The 18,515-nt window shown below is 45.5% G+C and overlaps 2 protein-coding genes across 2 annotated transcripts; one reads left to right on the forward strand and one right to left on the reverse strand.

Moving 5' to 3' along the window:
* eif2s3 (eukaryotic translation initiation factor 2, subunit 3 gamma) lies at window positions 1–3,764 on the forward strand. The gene is made up of 12 exons (XM_086102041.1): window positions 1–116; window positions 423–486; window positions 570–697; window positions 763–884; window positions 1,192–1,286; window positions 1,358–1,516; window positions 1,657–1,791; window positions 2,408–2,502; window positions 2,573–2,717; window positions 2,817–2,986; window positions 3,143–3,315; window positions 3,497–3,764. The coding sequence occupies exons 1-12, from the start codon at window positions 48–50 to the stop codon at window positions 3,558–3,560; spliced, it is 1,419 nt and encodes a 472-aa protein (XP_085958167.1). The 5' UTR covers window positions 1–47; the 3' UTR covers window positions 3,561–3,764.
* Window positions 3,765–4,193: 429 nt separating this feature from the next.
* LOC147187084 (uncharacterized) lies at window positions 4,194–11,896 on the reverse strand. The gene is made up of 16 exons (XM_086102040.1): window positions 11,610–11,896; window positions 10,808–10,914; window positions 10,562–10,704; window positions 10,223–10,383; window positions 9,449–9,619; window positions 8,932–9,370; window positions 8,363–8,530; window positions 7,672–7,992; window positions 7,328–7,570; window positions 7,052–7,150; window positions 6,767–6,960; window positions 6,407–6,581; window positions 6,175–6,331; window positions 5,856–6,009; window positions 5,557–5,668; window positions 4,194–5,480 (listed from the first exon to the last, which is right to left on the reverse strand). The coding sequence occupies exons 1-16, from the start codon at window positions 11,628–11,630 to the stop codon at window positions 5,302–5,304; spliced, it is 2,844 nt and encodes a 947-aa protein (XP_085958166.1). The 5' UTR covers window positions 11,631–11,896; the 3' UTR covers window positions 4,194–5,301.
* Between the last annotated feature and the right edge of the window lie 6,619 nt (window positions 11,897–18,515).

Raw genomic sequence — 18,515 nt, forward strand, 5'->3', positions numbered from 1 at the left:
GCATTTTCCTCAGTTACCTCCTGCCTCCCCCTCCTTTTTCATTCAAGATGGCGGGTGACGAGTCAGGTACAACGCTGGGTCAGCCTCATTTGGCCAAACAAGACCTCAATACTCTGGTAATTGCACATCGAATACTGTTGACACCTTCTCGAATTCGTGTCCAAGACCTTAGACGGTTTTGTCAAAGATTAGGCGCAATACAAGCCCGCTAAGCTACTGCTTTTGCCTCTGGCACCACCCGGCACACGACGGCAGGCTAGTCGATGTTAGCTGCTGGGTTCCAAACAAAGATTGAACTAGATTTTAATGTCACTTGATTTTGTCCTTCGTTTATAACTAATGTGACTGTACTGATGAGATGATAAATAAACAAACAGTATATGCGTTTGTTTTGAACTGTTATGTGCATTTGACGACTGCAGGATGTATCCAAGCTGACGACACTTTCCCCCGAGATCATCAGCAGACAGGCCACCATCAACATTGGTACAGCCGTCCGATGAACGGCGCTGAAATATGCGCAGCGCTATTGAACGCGACGAACCAAGTTCTCTTGTTTTGACTCCCAGGCACCATCGGCCATGTGGCGCACGGAAAGTCCACAGTGGTGAAGGCCATCTCGGGCGTTCACACCGTCCGCTTCAAAAACGAGCTGGAGAGGAACATCACAATCAAGCTCGGCTATGCTAACGCGAAGGTATGTTCGGCGCCGAGATGTGGCGCCGAACGCTGATGCTAACTTCCACCATGTTGTCGCATTAGATCTACATGCTGGATGACCCCAGCTGCCCTCGGCCCGAGTGCTACCGCTCATGTGGGAGCAGTACCCCCGATGAGTTCCCCACAGACATCCCTGGCACCAAAGGCGAATTTAAACTTGTCAGGTGAGTCGGACTTGGCTGCAGGAAGTTTTCTTCTGACCACTCAGAGGATGGAAAAATGTTGTCATTGATGAAATGAGATTGGTTAAAGAAACAGTCCCGTTGCCAAAATAATTTAACTTGCATGGGTCAGCACTGCTGCTTGGGCAAATTAGGTTGGCATGGCAACACAGAGGCTGAAATCTCATTGAAAAAAAAAGTTTTGAAACATATAGAAGGAAATAAATTAATACAATCTCATGGAATACGTATCAGAACTTGAGTTGTTAAATATAGCTCAGTGGATATGACAGTAATCGGTCTCTTGTAGACACGTGTCCTTTGTGGACTGTCCCGGTCATGACATTTTGATGGCGACCATGTTGAACGGCGCCGCTGTCATGGACGCCGCCCTCCTCCTCATCGGTGAGTCGTCTCGCCCAGGCTGCCCTCAACGCCGGCGGTGTGATTCGCGACTAACGTTTCGGTCCTTCCAGCGGGCAACGAGTCTTGTCCGCAGCCGCAGACGTCAGAGCATCTGGCCGCCATCGAAATCATGAAGCTGAAGCACATCCTCATCCTGCAGAACAAGATCGACCTAGTGAAGGAGAGCCAGGCCAAAGAGCAGTATGAGCAGATACTGACGTTCGTGCAGGGTGAGAGCCAGCGCCGACGCAAATCCAACATCAGGCACCCCCCGCCCCAAAAAAAGCTTCAAGCTGTTCAGTCCCACTCATAGCCCAAAGTTTATTGATAAGAATGTACACAATGGCGACGTGTCTCTTCTGATTGGCAGGCACGGTGGCCGAGGGCGCGCCCATCATTCCCATCTCTGCTCAGCTCAAGTACAACATCGAGGTGGTGTGCGAGTACATCGTCAATAAGATCCCCATCCCTGTGCGAGATTTCTCCTCAGAGCCCAGACTCATTGGTAAGAAAGGCGTGGATGGGTTGGATGATTCATCAGTTCGATTAATTTGTGTGAATTATTTCGAAGCCCGCATAGTCCAGTGCGTCCTGTGCACCGCTTACAGTATATTAATAACATGGCTGTGAGGAGGTTTACAAAAGCATAAACACTGTAGACAACGTAGCCGTCATGTTGCTATGTTTAGTGACTTTCCTGACATCTGTCGTAACTGCTTTTCAAAAGTGTCTCGCAACTTGATTTCCTGCTAAGAATTTGTTTGTCGTCTTAGTCTTCTACTTCAAAATAAAAACGTAATTCTGGATTTCCAACCTTTCCCCCCCCACAAAAAAAACCAAGAAAAAATATTTTCTTGACACTCGCATGCATGTATTCTTTACCTTCTGCAAAAAAAAAAAAAACATTAGAAATGTGACAAGTGGCTCTCATCTAAGTGAACTTTACAGTAAACCTTTGTGGCACGCACACAAGAATGAGCACCACATTGTGCAACGAAAGAGAAAATGTGACCAAAGCTAATTGTATTCATCTAATTACTAAATGTTTCCCGATAAGCTATAATATAAATATCAGTTTTACTTTAACCCTCAGTGACTCATTGAATGTTCTCCTCTCATAGTCATCAGATCATTTGACGTCAACAAACCTGGCTGTGAAGTGGATGACCTGAAAGGGGGCGTGGCGGGCGGGAGTATCCTCAAGGGCGTCCTCAAGGTGAGACACTCCTGAGGAGAATGAAAAAGTCTGTCGTGATGCGAGTGTTAACAGTGCTCGCCGTCTGTAGGTGGGCCAGGAGATCGAGGTGCGGCCGGGCATCGTGTCCAAGGACCACGAAGGGAAGCTGATGTGCAAGCCCATCTTCTCCAAGATTGTTTCGCTGTTCGCCGAACACAACGACCTTCAGTACGCCGCGCCGGGAGGCCTCATCGGTACGTACGTCCATATTCATGGGTCGGTGTCGATGATGAAGTCAAGTGTTTGCCGATTTATGCATCTGTCCGATTCTCATGAACTCTTAATCGGTACAGGCGTGGGCACCAAGATTGACCCGACGCTTTGCCGAGCTGACCGCATGGTGGGTCAGGTGCTGGGCGCCGTCGGGGAGCTACCGGAGATCTTCACTGAGCTGGAGATCTCTTACTTCCTGCTCAGGAGGCTGCTGGGCGTGCGCACGGAGGGAGACAAGAAGGCCGCCAAGGTGAGTGCCGCCGTCACAAGACGTCAGCGCGAGGTCACGTCAATCGCCTGCCACCATTTGAAAATCGCCATCATCGATGCTAATCGTTAGCATGTCAATGGCGTCCTGGGTTATTAGCATGACGCTAAAGCGGACTTTCCAAAAACGCCCTCGCAGGTCCAGAAGCTGTCGAAGAACGAAGTGCTTATGGTGAACATCGGCTCGCTGTCGACAGGCGGCCGCGTTAGTGCCGTCAAAGCCGATCTGGCTAAGATCGTCCTCACCAACCCCGTATGCACCGAAGTAGGAGAGAAGATCGCCCTGAGTCGACGTGTGGAGAAACATTGGCGGTGAGGAATTTAAGACACCCCATTTATTCTATGTACTAAGATAATTCAGTACACGAATAGCCCGACTACTCCAGTAGTCAGGCAAAAATGTACGCTACTAGGACTTAAAATGACTTCCATGCACGTCCCGTTTGTCCTCATACCGTTACCTGATTGTCTCATCTCCTTTTCCACCTCGCAGTCTGATTGGCTGGGGGCAGATCAGGAGGGGCGTGACCATCACACCCACAGTGGATGATGACTGAGAGGAGAAGGCGGGCCATTACCGTCGCAAAGTTGTCATCAAGATACCGCAAATGTTTTCCTCCTCTTCTTTTCCCGCCAAGAGGGACAGCTGGGAATGACGCCAACACACTTGGGACTAGCGTGAACATCTGCCGCTGACTGCGCTTCAATGCAGCTCCCGTTTCCTTTCTCTTATCCAATAAACGACGTTTGGAATTAAGTAACTTTTTGTTGCATCTCATTGAAGAAGGCAAACGGCACATAAGTCTGCGTCAGTGGCTTCATATAACACAAATTGAAACTATAGGTTGAATTTTACATATCAGACCAGCTGTTCACATTTGTAATAATAAATCCTGATTGAAAACAATATTACAGGCACATCTTTATCCTTTACAAAAAATGATTACAGCATCTAATTGAATCAGTCATAGCGGCATAACTGGATTATACTGCCCCTCAGTGGCCAGGACAGACACCACAATTTGCAGCATTAAATCGTTTATGAATTATTGTACTGTTTCTCATAATCACAATATTGTTCTGTGCTTTCCTCACTCAAAACACACTTACCCCATATTTATAAAAATTGACTTTTAGTGAGAAGAGAAACTTCACAATCTGAATCAAGAGAACATACGGGGAAATGGCACTGAAGCTTTGATATATTTTTTTAATTGAATAAAGTATGAAGAAAACTGCTGTCAAAGCAAAAGTGACCATTTGAAACTAAATCACGCTACTCTGTCCTGTTAGGTCAACCAAAATCACGGAATTAGGAAGAACACAAAATGTATAGTTGTGTTTTAGAACAAACCACGCAAAAAAAAACAAAACGTACCCACGATGTTGAATTTAAGTTTCTCATGCTGCATGGAAACGATCATGCTGTGCATGTTCTGTGCTTCCACAAGGTAGCGCAGCAGCATTTTTGTTCACTAGAGATGGCCATTGGTTTGCTGCGGTTGTATAAAGTTTTCATACAACTGCTTACACCTTTAAACCGGGGTGTTCAACATTGTTGGGGTCAAACTGACCCGGGAACATATTTACTGCTCCTGAAAAATTAACAAAACAGTAGTGTCAAATCCTATTGCACTTTCTAAATTCACCCACGGCATGTTTAACCCCCAGACATGGTGACAATTGGCGCTGAGAACATTATTGCTGCCGCTGAATAAAAAATAACGTGCCAGAAAAATATTCTGAAATAATTGAGATTTTCAAATGGGTCAATTTGGCCCAAACTATGTTTGACACACCAGTTATGGTAAAATTGCCGTGTATTGAAAAGTGACGATAAGGTACTGTATTACAAAATACGTTTGGATCTCAGAAGCAGCAGCAATAATGGTTGTGGGTCAATTTGACCCAGTGCATTTTGAATCCTATGGTTATGGTTAAACGGAACCGCATTTGAAAGCCTGATAGTAAAATACAGAAAAACAAATATTACTGCTCATTTAAGCTACATTTTCAAATAGGTCAATTAGATTATGATTGGTGTGTTAAAACATGCTCTGGGTCAATTTGACCCAGGGCGTGATTACCACACCAGTTATGCTTGACTCGGAACAGAAAGGTCAGAAAAAGGTCATGAACCAACAATGCCTTGTCCTGATTCTAAGCCGTCTTGTACATCAACGAGGCTTGTGTTTTAACATTTTCAAGCATGACTGATGGACAGATCAACGGCGTGACAGTGCAAATGTGGAGGTGGAGTCTTTTCTTTTTTAAACGGGTGGGGGGTGTTTTTCACCGCTACAACAGCGCTTCCCCGTCGTCGTCGGAGACGTCGTCAATGGGCACAGCACGTGTGTTGCTGGCGCGGATGCTGCCAATGTGAGCGGAGGCCAGCAGGCCGGCGACGCCCGCCAGGCTCACGCCGGTGCCGTCTAGGTTCACCTGAGTCAGACGCATGCGCGCCAGAAACTTCACACCTGAATTGGGGTTGGGTGGGGAGGAAAATATGACATAACATATATGGTGTGTTGGAAAGTGTGTGGATGGGCTTACTCTTATCCGTGATTCTGGTGCGGCTGAGATTACACTTGACCAGCTGAGGGCAGTGGATAAGACCTCGCCGCACGACATTGTCACCCACGTGAGTGCTGGCCAAGCCCAACACCTGCAAAACAACAACAGTCAACAACAACAACAAGAAAATAATTAAAACTCATTCAGTACCAGCCAATTCTGGACCAAGTCTGAAAAGACGTTTAAAAACGTCTTTGGGAGGGAACGAGTTAATGCACATTTTTTATGGAAACCTTTTTTAAAAATAAAATGGAAGGACTAAAGAACGCAAGGAGGACCTGGAGGTGCGGCAGGCAGGTAATGAGCGCCGCCGCTCCTCGGCTGCTGACCGCCGTTCGGTCCAAGCATAGTTCCTGCAGCTCCAGCAGGGGGCGCAAGGAGGTGAGCCCGGTGTCTGTCACTTGAGTGTTGCTCAGAGACAACTTCTTTAACCTTTAGGGGACACGATGGAACAAAAAGGGGAAACGGTGGGAAATAAAAGGACATGATGAAAGTGATGGACATTATGGGATGCCATGGGAAGAAATAGAACACAATGGGGCATGATGAGACACAATGGGAACATTACGGGACTATATAGTGGACATATGCGTGTACCTGGTCATAGTACACAGGTGCTGAACTCCCTGGTCTGTGACTTGCGTGTAATCCGTCAGGTCGAGCTCCGTCAGTAGCCACAGCTGCGAAAGGAACGCCAGTCCGCTATCCGTGACTGAGTGACGTCCCGGGAGTGTCAGGTGAGTCAAAGGCAGACCTGCGGAGAAGCCAAAATGCGTTCGGCGACGCGACGCTACATCATTTAGGCCGGAAAACGGTCGCTGTCGCGAACCCGAGACGACGTGCAGGGCGCGGTCGCCGTCCGACACGCGTATCCCCGCGAGGCTGAGGGACGAGAGGGACGGGTGGGCGCCCAGCTGCGCCAGCGAGGCCTCAGTCACGTTCGTGCCGTCCAGGTTGAGTGTCTGCAGGCCCGGCAGCTCGGACAGTGCGGACACATCAGACACCTGGACGCAGGATGACATTACAACAGTGAAGGAAGAGACTCAAACAAACATGGCGGCATCGGTGATTTTTAGGTTTCTTGGATTTAAATCAACCCAACAGCAATTATACTTTTCATTAGCATTTTGCATTGTGTATTAGCATTAAGCTAGTAATAATTGCACCAAAATTTGGAAATGGGATCGACCTTGGTCTGCTTGATGTTGAGCATCCGTAGCTGCGGCACGCCTGCGGGCAGCGCGGCCAGCGTGGCCTCGCCAACCGCCGTCTGGTTGAGGCTGAGCTGCGAGAGGCACGGTGGCGCTGAGCGCAGGTACAGCGTCACTCCCGCGTCCGTCACTTTGGTCTGGTCCAGTGAGAGGAAGGACAGGTTTTTGAGACCTGGAAAGAAAAACAGATTATGCATACTATCTGGGGGCATTACGTAACCTATTAATCCCATCTGGGGTGTGTGACGGAAGATGTTTGTAACCTGTGATGTACTGCAGACAAGAGTCGGTCAGTTTGCTACAGGAGGCCAAGTTGAGGTACTGCAGTTTAACCAGACTGGAGAGAATTGACAGGCCAGAATCTTGATGAAAATTGAAATATGGAAAGTTAATTCAGTCTCGAAGAAATCCATTTAACTCATTCAGTACCAGCCAATTCTAGACCAAGTCTGAAAAGACGTTTAAAAAACGTCTTTGGGAGTGAATGAGTTAAATTACATCAAATGAACTTTGAAGCAATGCGGAGTTTGTTTTTGTACCCGTGATGAGCGGCGAGTTGACCAGGCTGAGGTGCTTGAGCGCGGTGAAGGCACGCAGCTGGCGCAGAAGCTCGTTGGTGGAGTACGGGTAGCAGTTGAGGACAAACTTCTGCAGCGGGCAGCCGAAGAACAGCTCCAGGTTGCGTGGGCGCAGCAGACGCTCCTGGGCCATGTGGCTCAGCAGAAGCTCCGCCAGCTCGGGCGTCAGGCCGGCCAGACTGCTGCTGTACTGCATGCTGGGAGCTGAAGTGCGTGCGAACACACACACGCATACACACACAGATACATACACACTATGTAAGTCTTATCAATCAACAATATGTTGAGCGTGCCAAGGCGCTTACCCGTCATCAGGTGAACGGTAGCGCGAGTGGCCAAGGCACAGAGCGAGGAGACGCTGGGGATCTTGAAAGACCTCTTGGCGGGAAGCGGCTGTCCCTGCGCGGCGTGCCCGGTGTCTTGGCGCCTCGCCACCCGCAGCAGACGCTCCACGGCGGCCTGACCGGCGGCTCCGTGCGCCCCTCGCCCCTCGGCGTCATCCGGCTCGGGCGCCGGTTCGTCCGCCGGGACCTCCCTGAGTCGATTGCCTTGCTCGGGCCAGCGATGCCTGGACACGAAACCGCCGCGGTTCCTGTTCTCCGGGAAGAATGGCAGCTGCGGCATACCTGCCAAAACACACACACCTCAAATGATTCTTACGCTTTTCTACCTCTGCGTATCTACCTGTGGAATCATTTGAACAAGTAGCACCCAAGTGATCAACTGGAAAGCATGGGAAAAAAAATGCAAGCGGGGTTTGCGCAGCCCCGCCCACGTAAACATTAGCAGTTTCGTCGCTAATAGCTAGCCGGCAGCCACCGGATGAAAGCTGCAATCAATCAATGGTGTTCCATTTACAAGTAGCAATGATGCTAACGCCATATGTAGGATCGGAACTTCAAAAATGATGATGTAAAATAATGTATGTGTATATAAAAACATACCACACACACATATGTGTGTGTGTGTTACTCCACTGTGAAATGTGCGCAGTACCGTTCGGGAAATGTGGAGCTACTCCCTCTTCTCCTCCTCCCCCTCCTCCTCCTTCTTCTTCTTCTTCTTCTTCATCATCCTCCTCCTCCTCCTCCTCCTCTTCTGCCTGGTCGATTTGGACGTCAGCGGCTTCCTCGGGATTGCCAGCAACCAACTTTTGGCCTCGCCCTGGGTAATAAAAATAAAAATAAAAATGTTCATGGCGTTATTGTTAGGACGCATTTTTTGTACACACAAATAATACTTACGATAATCAATATTTTATTGCAGATTTACGTGGGTTGGAGAAAGGAGGCATTTATTTGAGGTGTGGCCTTTAACTCGTTCACTCCCAAAGACGTTTTTAAACGTCTTTTCAGACAATTGGCTGGTACTGAATGAGTTAATTTCGGATAACTGATAACTGTTTTCAAGGGAGGTTTAAGACCGGTGAAAGATTCCTAGGGTGGCGGGGGCACATTTGTTTCAAGAAGATGACTAATTGAGGTAGGATAACAAAAGTAGCACAAGCTAACATGCTCATGAATCTTATCCAAAATTCCAAGTAGGGGTCAAAGGTCAATACTTGCCCCATAAGTGAGAGGGTCCATGCAGAGGAGCATTTCCAGCGATACCCGCGAGACTGGCAGCCTCTTCCCACACATGATTGGGAAGCAGAGAGGGTATGCCAAGGTCCGGCCTTCCCGCCCTCTCCTGGACGGCGGGGGACTGAGGAGCGGGACACACCTGCCGGTCGCACTCAACCGGGGGCGGCTGGGCGGGACCGGCCGGATCCTGGGGGGTTTCCGGGGGGGTTGTCTGAATACAAAGGGCGGCGTTGGGCGTGAGGCCGAGGGAGCGCAGCGAGCAGGATAGCTCGGCCTCCCCAAAGCGTTTGCGTGGGAATCCCTGGAGGAGAGAGAAGGCGGGGAGGGAGGGGTGACATCCGGTGATGTGCTCCACGACGCTGCGCAGCGGCGCGTCAGCTGGAAAGCGTTCGCGCATGGACTCACCGGACGGCAGCCGGATCTGCAGCGAGGCCACAGACGACACAACATAAAGCAGGCATCCCGAATCAGAACGACTGCGGCGCCTTTACAACCTCACCATGAGGATACAGTTGTTATCCGCGTTACTCTGAACCTTCCCTCCCTGAGCGTGCCCTTGATTGCCATTGGACGGCGATGCCGCCCCCACCGCAGCGCCTGACTGGCTGCTTTTCTTCTCCTGTAAGCTTCTCCGATCATCGGCGATGCGCTTGAGCACCAACTCTCTCTCCTGGAATGAAGATAATTGTTCCTCAATGAATAAAATAACTGCTTTTTTGGGGGGGGGGCTTTGATGATTACAATGGGTGTGGGATATGAATACTTTTAATATTGATTTAAATTTACAACAGAGAGAAGAATCCGGAAAAAATGGCTGATTTATTCATTTTTTAAAATTGTTTGAATAATTATTTAAATTTACAGCAGAAAGAAGCAGCCGGAAAAAAATGGCCATTTTAATTTTATTTTTTTGGCTTGAATGTCATTTTCTTTGACATACATTGTAATGTGTTAATGTAGAGAAAAAAATATATTGGCCGATTTTTGGCCATTTGAAAAGGGCCAATATTGACCAACAAAAATAATGAGATATTTGGAAATGTATATCTCAATTTATAAGTTAAAAAAAATAAAGAGGAGGAAAAAAATTACATGTTCTTAAATATTCCCATCTTTTGCTTCTTTCTTAGATTAACAAAGACTGATTAATAGAGTTGCAAAATTTTCAATAAAGGTTCATTCATGTTGTCATCATGCGCATAATTAAATGTAAATTCCTTTCTGGATGCACTGTATGCTCATCCGAGATGACGAAGCCACGCCCCTTCAGTACCTGTTTCTTTTGCCGGCGCTCCGCCCTCGCCTCCTGAGCCACGCGTTGCCTTTGCTGCTCCTCAAAGTCACTTTTGTCCTGTTTGATGCGAGACTCGACGGGGTGCAGCTCTCGGGATGGGGGCGACGACTTCTGCGCCGGCCTCAGCACTAACGAGCCGACTGCGGTGACAACATGAAAATGAATAATGACAGGTAAGGATCTGTTAATGCGGTTATATTATGGAAAAGTGTTGTTGTTGTTGTTTTTTTTTTTAAACAAGTACTTTGTTTTCAGCCTGTCCCCACCATCAAATGTGGAATGAAATAATGTGTTCGTGCATGTAGTTAGACGTCATACTTGGACAGTCAGCAGCAGATGCGAACGATCCGGATGCGCTTGTTGACTCTTTAGGGGGGTTAAAAGCCGCAAACGCAGTTTCGGCAGGCCCCGTCTGCTGCTTGAGCAAACTGTGTCGTGGATGCTGATGACCCTGCAGGAGCCTATGGAGTGAGGGGGAAACAACCATCTCACATTAAAAAAAAAAGAGGTAGCCATTTTGAAAACTGAGAGAACACAGTTTATAATTTATGTCGATGCACTCACCACTCAGCCGCGTCCATCACGGAAAAATGGCCGGCCTGCACAGCCGCCTGGATCTGGTCCTGCGTGAAGCCCATTTCACCAAGAGTAAGGAATAGCTCCCCAATTGTCTACAATACAGTCACAAAGGAGATGAAAGAATGAGAATGACAAGCTTCTCAAATTTGGAGGCAGCCACCGCTGACAGTGTATTCACTGCAATTATGGTTTTTCGCCGTGTCACTGTTGTCTGAAACAGCTGGAAGTCACTCCTAAAACTGTCAAATAAAGACAAGCCCCAAGAATCTCTGGGCTTTCATATCTAATGCAAATGTGTTGGACAATTTTGAGTACATCTATTTTTTTCAGTGAAAGAATCATAAACACCTCTGCCTCAGTTTGGGACAGGAAAACCCTTCTTCAGTCAGTTTGAAGCAGGAAACCCCTTCTTCAGTCAACCCTTTTCCGGGTGGCCAGATTTGGCAGGTACTGATTCTCATTCCGACCGGTTCACAGTCGGAATGTAAAATTGTCCTTGATATCAATTATGTCATGCATCCATGTAACCTGCTTTAATCTGCTACTCTTAATTTCATTGACAGTGTTTTAATAATCTCACGTATTAAGATAAATTAACCTTTACATTTGAAGTATTCAAATTAAAATAACAGGATCAGAGCTAAATGTGATCATTTGTGACGCCTGCCTGTCACAGGCTTAGCATAACAACTATCTTAGCCGCCGAGGCTAACTAGCAAGCTCTGCCCGCAGCGCAGCGCGTCGCGACGTGACTTTAACAACACTCGACGAGTCCTTTAAAGCTTACCGAGGAGCCCGAAGAAGTCATGTCCGCCTTTGGGTGTGCAATTAAAACACTGAAGTGGATTTAAAGAGCAACTTTGTTGGACTTCCTGCATCGGCTGCTTCGCTAGTTTAATTCGCAGCCAGCTATGCTAGCATGCACGAGACAAGCGTACTGCCCCCTTTTGATTGACAGCAGGACAACAAAAACAAACCAGCCAGAAGATTCCTCACTGTACACGCACGCACTTGTTCTTTTGTCAGCAATAACCGCATTAGTGGCTTCGATGGGCAAAAGCGGCTTTATGACGTATTGATGCACTCGTTTTGATCGAGTCATTAAGGATAGGTTTTGCAGGAGCAATCAGTTCGGAAACAGGATGTACCCTGCTTTTTTTTTTTTACCAAAAGTCATCTCGTCTCAAATGGAGAGTCTAAATAAGTGGTACAACTAGTTCTTGGGGTCACTTTTCGTGGAACACAAAAGAATCACTGCCGCGTTTTCTTGAACTTTTTTTGTACAATTTTCCTATATCTAGGCAACTGTCCAAAATGTTAGTGATGTGCAATAATATTTTATTCATGAACACTTCGAACTGCTGTACTATGCTACCATATTTTAATGCTGGTCATTATGGTTGTACTTGGAGTGCTCAGTAGTTTCTTCACTTGTTATTTGGTGTAAACGTTTTGATAATGCTGCTCTAAATTGTCCATAGGTGTGAATATGAGTGACCACTCCGCTTTGGAGATCAGCTCCAGTTGGACAACGGCAACTAAATAAAATGGTGGGATGAATGGGTATTGGAAAGTAAAATATGAAATTAGATGTACAACATGTTGATAAACATCATGTGGTTGAACTTATTCCAATAACTCAATCTAGTATGTATGACGAATGATTATTTTGAATGGCATAACATCCCCAAAACCCATTCAGATTGACAGCACGGTACTTGAGTTCATGTTTCTTCAAGGATGGATCACCACCAAACACCTTGAATCCACATCCAGTCATCCCTTGGTGAAATTTAATAAGGATTTCTATTTTTAAAATTGAAGGTCGTGGCATCATCATCCTAACGGAACGGGCCCCGCCCCTCCGCAGCCGCTCGTCGGAGTCATAAAGTTGCATGTACGCATGCGCAGAAAATATACAGGCTGGAGACGCCGGTAATAATTTGCCTGAAGTCATCCAAGTGCAACCGGAATGAGCAATATTAATTTCAAAATAAAATTAATAGTTAGAAAACAGTGTTTGTATAATTCTCCAGTGTTGTTTGTGTGTATTACTTGTTAATTTGTATGTTTATATTTATGGGTAATATCAATATTTACGTCATTTTAAAAAGTAAAAATTCTAATACACTCGACATTTGGCTTTGAGTTTTTTAACAACTGACCGGAAGTATCTTACATTTTATACCGCTTTTCTGACACCGGTTGAGAGCAAGTCATTCAGCCAGCCCGAGGCAAGAGTTTGAGGTGAGTACAACCTGGTATCGCCGTGGAAATAAGTCACAATTTCTGTGTCATTTCAGCTTTATCAAACACATTTAAAATGACTTTCGGAAGGGGTTAAGTCGAACTTCGTGGTTTTCTTTGGGTGGGAGTTTTTGACAGCACAGTACTTCAGTTTATGTTTCTTCAAGGATGGAATCATCAGCAAACACATGCATTGCGACTGGAACGGCGTTGACAATTGACTGCCACGCGAACACACACTGAACACGTTCGTGATTTAGACTTGAGTTCGCTTTTGTTTCTCGGTTTATTATTAACAAAAGTCCAAGCAAATATTTTCCGACTTGGAATTCTCTTGTGGTTTGGTACAGGTGGATTTTTGCTTTAATAAACAACAAGATCGAAGTGTGGGTGAAGAGTGACGTAGCTGTCTACGAAGCTAGCGGGATTGCTAATGAATGTTATTGCTGTGTGTTAGCATCAATTTATTGATTAATAATAACAATGGGGATTTTTAATTTTACATTCCTGTGATTAAATAATGCGATGAGATGAAACCAAGAGCAAAGGGGACGGGTGCGTACTCTTTTATTTATTGTTTAATAGTGCTTAAACTAAAAGTTCCCGACAATATTAGAATGCATTATTTCATTAGTTGATGGCTTGTGTCAGAAACTGCCATCCCAAAACACATAAATATAATTTTAAATACATCTTACATTATACAATATATTTTTTAAAATGTCTTCTGAATTTGACACACCACAAGAAAACTGTGGTTGACAACCGTGCCAAATTTAAATGATTTGAACAATTATTAAAACGAGACTTGAAAAATCACAAAAAAATCCAGCGATTGTCTCCGCTCTCAATTGCTTTGGGTGTGGCCTCTGATTGTGTTGAAACCACGCCTCACTCAATTGTCAGTCAAATACCTCCCTCAAATGGATCTTTCCAATTTTGAATTAAAAATCTGAATTCTGATTTGAATTCATTTTATCCCCTTTAATAAAAAGAACACTAAAATGACATTATTCAAAACTCACTGAGAGTGGTCTTAATCTCTAATGCACTTTAGTAACGCATTTCAAATCTTCAACAATAAAATCAACAGAATGTTCCCTTCGGGGTTAATATGTAACAACAAAAGTGTCACTGAACATAAAATGTGCTGCTTCCAAGCAAAATTAACCTTCGCCTCTGAAAATGTCAACAAAGTTCTGCACAGACTGTATATAAAGTAGGTACATGATGGGTAGGTTGCGTTGTTTTAATGAACACATTTTTAGCAAGAGGCTGCTAATGAAGCCAGGAAAGTGCTTTTTTTTTTAAAAATCAATATGTCCCTCACCCTCTCCAAAACGATTAATAGATTAAATAGATTAATTTTATTTTACATTAAAAATGTGTGTAAAATAAGTGCCTTGTCTCAATAAATGTTTTGAAACATTGTTTTTCATGGTTGTAGTTGCACAAGCCTCTTTTTCCATAGCGACGCCTTACGATGTTGTCCCATGTCGGATTCTACGTCCGATGGGGGTGAAAATGGCCGACCGACCTGCTGTTCCAAGTCAGTGTCGATGACAGATCAGGGTGCTGGTGGTTGCAGCCTATGGCGAGGGGACAACAGGACGTAGTTGCATGACTGTTATCAGAATGGCAGGGTGAGGAAGGATGTGTCTTGCTGACTCATCCGTTTGTAAGTTGTCTATCGAGTGATAGATTAAGTCAAAGTGGAATTAATCAATGTGGGTTTTTTTTGACAACGCCGTTATCCCACGATGGAATCTCAAGGCGTTTGTTAGCTAGCTCGCTTTCCACTTCTCCGATTCCACATTTTCTATTGTCGGACGATCCCGAAGGCATCGTCCTATCGTGCTAATAATTTGCGGGGTTTTTTTTCCCCTCGTCCGTCAAAGCGCTCGTGTGAACGGATTTGTTACAAGCGAAAGCGAGCATCCCCGCATTCCTGATGGGGAATGGCTTGATCATGCAGAAAATGAGACAGGAGGGGTGGGGCGGGGGGGAAGCGGGGTTAAAAACAAAAGTTTGATAATGCAGACTTTCTGTTTGTTTTACCTCCCCTCTTAGCCCAAAAGGATTTGGTGTGTAAAGCCTTCAAGAAAATCAACTCGGATTTAGTGGATGGATATTTTCGAGGGAATTATTTTCTGATATTGACTGCAATCCTTTTATCATGTCACGTGAACACCCTCAAACGCTTCCGTACCGAAGGATTCTCTTTTCTTAATTTGACCGTGGGATGAGATTGTCGTCCTTTTGCTTACCGGGAGCCGTCGGGCTTGTGTTTTCTCACGCGTGCAGATGCAGTTATTACAGCGTCTCAGCAACGGCGCTCTGTGAGAACCTGAGCATCTCTTTTATGGCTGCCGGTGGAGCGCAAAAAAGGTCAAAAGCAAATCTCAAAGCAGGTACGAATAACACATTTGTAAGAAGGTGTGCTTTTTTTTCTAATGGTAAATGACTTCCAAGTTTAATATCCGCACTAGAGGAACAGTTTGCTTGAGTGGCGTTAAAGATTCCCCCGCTCTGTTTGTCCGAGTTTGTTTGGTCATATTTGAACCAGAGTGTGAAGTGAATCAATGACGTTCGAAACAAACTCCGTGGTTGTGCCGAGAAAGCAAAACGACCTAAAACCTACAAATGATGAAAAAAAAAAATCCATTTTCAAATCCATAATGCACTCCCCTTACAGGAGCTTAGTCTGGGACTGTTTTTTTTCCCCGTCCTACCCGCCTTCCTTTTTGTTTTGTTTTAACGCAGGGGTCGGCAACCCAAAATTTTGAAAGAGCCATATTGGACCCAAAAAAACAAAAAACAAATATGTCTGGAGCCGCAAAAATTCAAAAGCCTTATCATGAAGGAAACACATGCTGTATGTAGCTGTATTAGCGATATTAGCCTACGATCAAAATAACTAAGTTGGCTACAAATACACAATGAGCCTTCATGATGAATTTTTTTCCCCTGCAGTGCTTCCTGAATTGCTTTTCGTTGCACCTCGTGGTACAAATGACGACAAATCTATTCCGATTCGGATTTTGAATCGGAATTTGAGCGTAGCTGCCTGTTGTGCTTTAAGCTAGTTTTTAAACACGTCCGATAGCAAACGCACATTTTCACCACAATGTCACTTGCTGGTGTCCTCTTAAATTTAAGTCCTTGGTCCTCGGTAAAGTTGTTGTGGTCAAAATGTGCCAACTGACCGTGTTCATTAAAACAAACTTTCCATTTCACTTGACCAAACCAATACCCGCCTAGTCCTAATCATGGGTATAAAAATGATTGAAAGTTTATTGCTTCTTTTTTTCCTTTAGAGACCAATAAGTTAGCATTTATATTGGCTGTTATGTAAGCAGTCATATCTCGGTCGCCCCTTAAATCCCTCAGCACCCCCGGACAGGTGCCGTCTTAGCTCACCCGCCAGTCTCGGATGATACAAAGAGGCTCACAGCGAGGCAGCTGTTAGCCGATCCCTTCCCGCGACTGCCGTGCTGATGTGTCGGCTCCACCCGAACCCCTCGATCACGTTAGCGCAGACGACCATACTTGCAAAAAAAGCTTCACGTCCCGCAGTGCTATTTTGGGCCAAAACTCTCAGTGCTATCATCGCACACCAGCCGCACTAAATCCCTTCAGAGATTGCGGGCCGGGCAGCTGTCTGGGTCGGCCAATCGCGGGCTGGTGGAAAAGACGAGGCCTTCTGGTGAGTTTTTGTCACTTCCTTATGGAAATGTCACGTTAGCCACATGGATTGGTGACAAACTCGGAAAACTGTCCTAGTTTAGAACTCCCCGGCATCGACTTGAATTGCTGTGAATCTTATTCCTGCTTGTATGTTTGCCACTTGTTGCTAGGCAGAGTTCAGAACCCCTTTCTGGGTAGAGACACTTGTTTCTCTCGCCATGTTGCGTTGAAAAGTTGAAGTGTTTTATTTGTTAGGAGTTTCACACGATATTCTGGTTCGATGTGAAACATAAAGACTGCTTGACACTGGAATGCTGATGTGTGTGAAAACGTACAAAGTCGCGCTACTATCCCGCCTTCGCTGCGTTCTGTGGAAAACAAAGATGGCTGTTATGTGGCAGTTTTCAAATCTAATCGAATGACCAGATTTCACGGCAAGTTGCGTGAAACAGCAATATCCTTCTTTAACTGTGTTCCGTTTCAATTCCGCAAATGTCCGATGCGTTAATTTTTGTGTAGCTGGATACTCTACCTTTGCTGAGTTCTGTGTGAAAGACGACGATGATTTTTTTTTTTTTACATCGATCAAATTTATGGGATGCCATTCTTCCAAATGCAAAGAGATTTTTTTCCCCCAGGATTGTCCATCTCATTGTTACGATGCTGTGTCACTGTGTGAAAGTGTATAAATTCGAGGCAATATCCAATCATCGTTGGGTTCTGAATGAAAGACAAATACAACTATTTTGTGGGATCTCCGCGATGAACAGGAAGGACCTATCGCCACAAAAACAACACTGTTAACTCATTATTTCGCTTTTGAAATCACTCTGTACAAGCTATTAAGAGTGACAATAAAACAGCGCCATCTTCTGGATCTCCATAGTGGCCACAATGTGCTCATAGAAATGCGTTTAACGGTGTGCCAGGGTTAAGACAATGTTGTTCATCCTCAAGTGTGTCCATGAGGTCACACACCTCTTTTCATTGTTGACCACGTTTCTCTCGGTCCCGCAGGCTATTTTCAGCAACCTGTTGGGATGGAGGAAAGCCCCAAGTGACATATTTGGCCGTCTCAATGTATTATTTTTTTTCCGCAACCCCTCATCCCCGCAAGACATTCATGTGACTCCACGGTGAGCTCTCGTCCCCGTGGACAAACAATTCCGTCTTGCGCGCGCAGAACCTCCTCCCAGGGTTTGGATATTTCGTTCCTACCCCCCTCCCCGAGGCTCAAATAAGCTGATGTGGAATGCGCGGCTTGATTATTTGGCAAAGAGGTGGCAGCGACTCGTTTAGATCACAGGACTTTCTTTGTCCCCCCGCCCCCACAACACAATTAATCCAGTGGCTTTTGTGACTTCGGTAGGGATTCTTTGTGGAATGATTTTGTTGTTTCGGTGCTATGTAAGAAACTGGACTGCTGGTGTGCCGTTTGAACAGTAACTCATTGGCATATATTTTTTATCCTCTGCAAAAAGCGTCATTAGCTACTGCTTACTGAGTTGCTCTCAGCAATTTGTGTGACTGCCCCCTGGTGATGAAGGCACATGGTGCGGGAATTTTTAATTCTTCCCATTTTTATCAAATTGTTATTGCTGTATGTTTTTTCGACAATACAAGATGATTTGGTGTTTTTTACAAAAAAATGGTATCAGTGTTCGGAGTTCCAAGCTTGGTCTCGGAACAAATGAAATCTCAAGGTACAACTATATAGAAAACTATACATGTGTACGTCTTATGCATTTTTATTTCAATT

This window comes from Hippocampus guttulatus, chromosome 21 (assembly GCF_054856545.1).
Source record: "Hippocampus guttulatus isolate MCC_2025c chromosome 21, RoL_Hgut_1.0, whole genome shotgun sequence".
Classification (NCBI taxonomy): Eukaryota; Metazoa; Chordata; class Actinopteri; order Syngnathiformes; family Syngnathidae; genus Hippocampus; species Hippocampus guttulatus.

Excerpts from the sequence above, each read along its gene's own strand:
- eif2s3 (XM_086102041.1), top strand. The coding sequence starts at position 48 with ATGGCGGGTGACGAGTCAGGTACAACGCTGGGTCAGCCTCATTTGGCC. Across the intron at positions 487-569 it reads ACAGGCCACCATCAACATTG|GCACCATCGGCCATGTGGCG; the intron begins GTACAGCCGTCC and ends TTTGACTCCCAG. Across the intron at positions 1,287-1,357 it reads CGCCGCCCTCCTCCTCATCG|CGGGCAACGAGTCTTGTCCG; the intron begins GTGAGTCGTCTC and ends CGGTCCTTCCAG.
- LOC147187084 (XM_086102040.1), bottom strand. The coding sequence starts at position 11,630 with ATGACTTCTTCGGGCTCCTCG. Across the intron at positions 10,915-11,609 it reads TGACTTCTTCGGGCTCCTCG|ACAATTGGGGAGCTATTCCT; the intron begins GTAAGCTTTAAA and ends ACTGTATTGTAG. Across the intron at positions 5,481-5,556 it reads CACCAGAATCACGGATAAGA|GTGTGAAGTTTCTGGCGCGC; the intron begins GTAAGCCCATCC and ends ACCCCAATTCAG.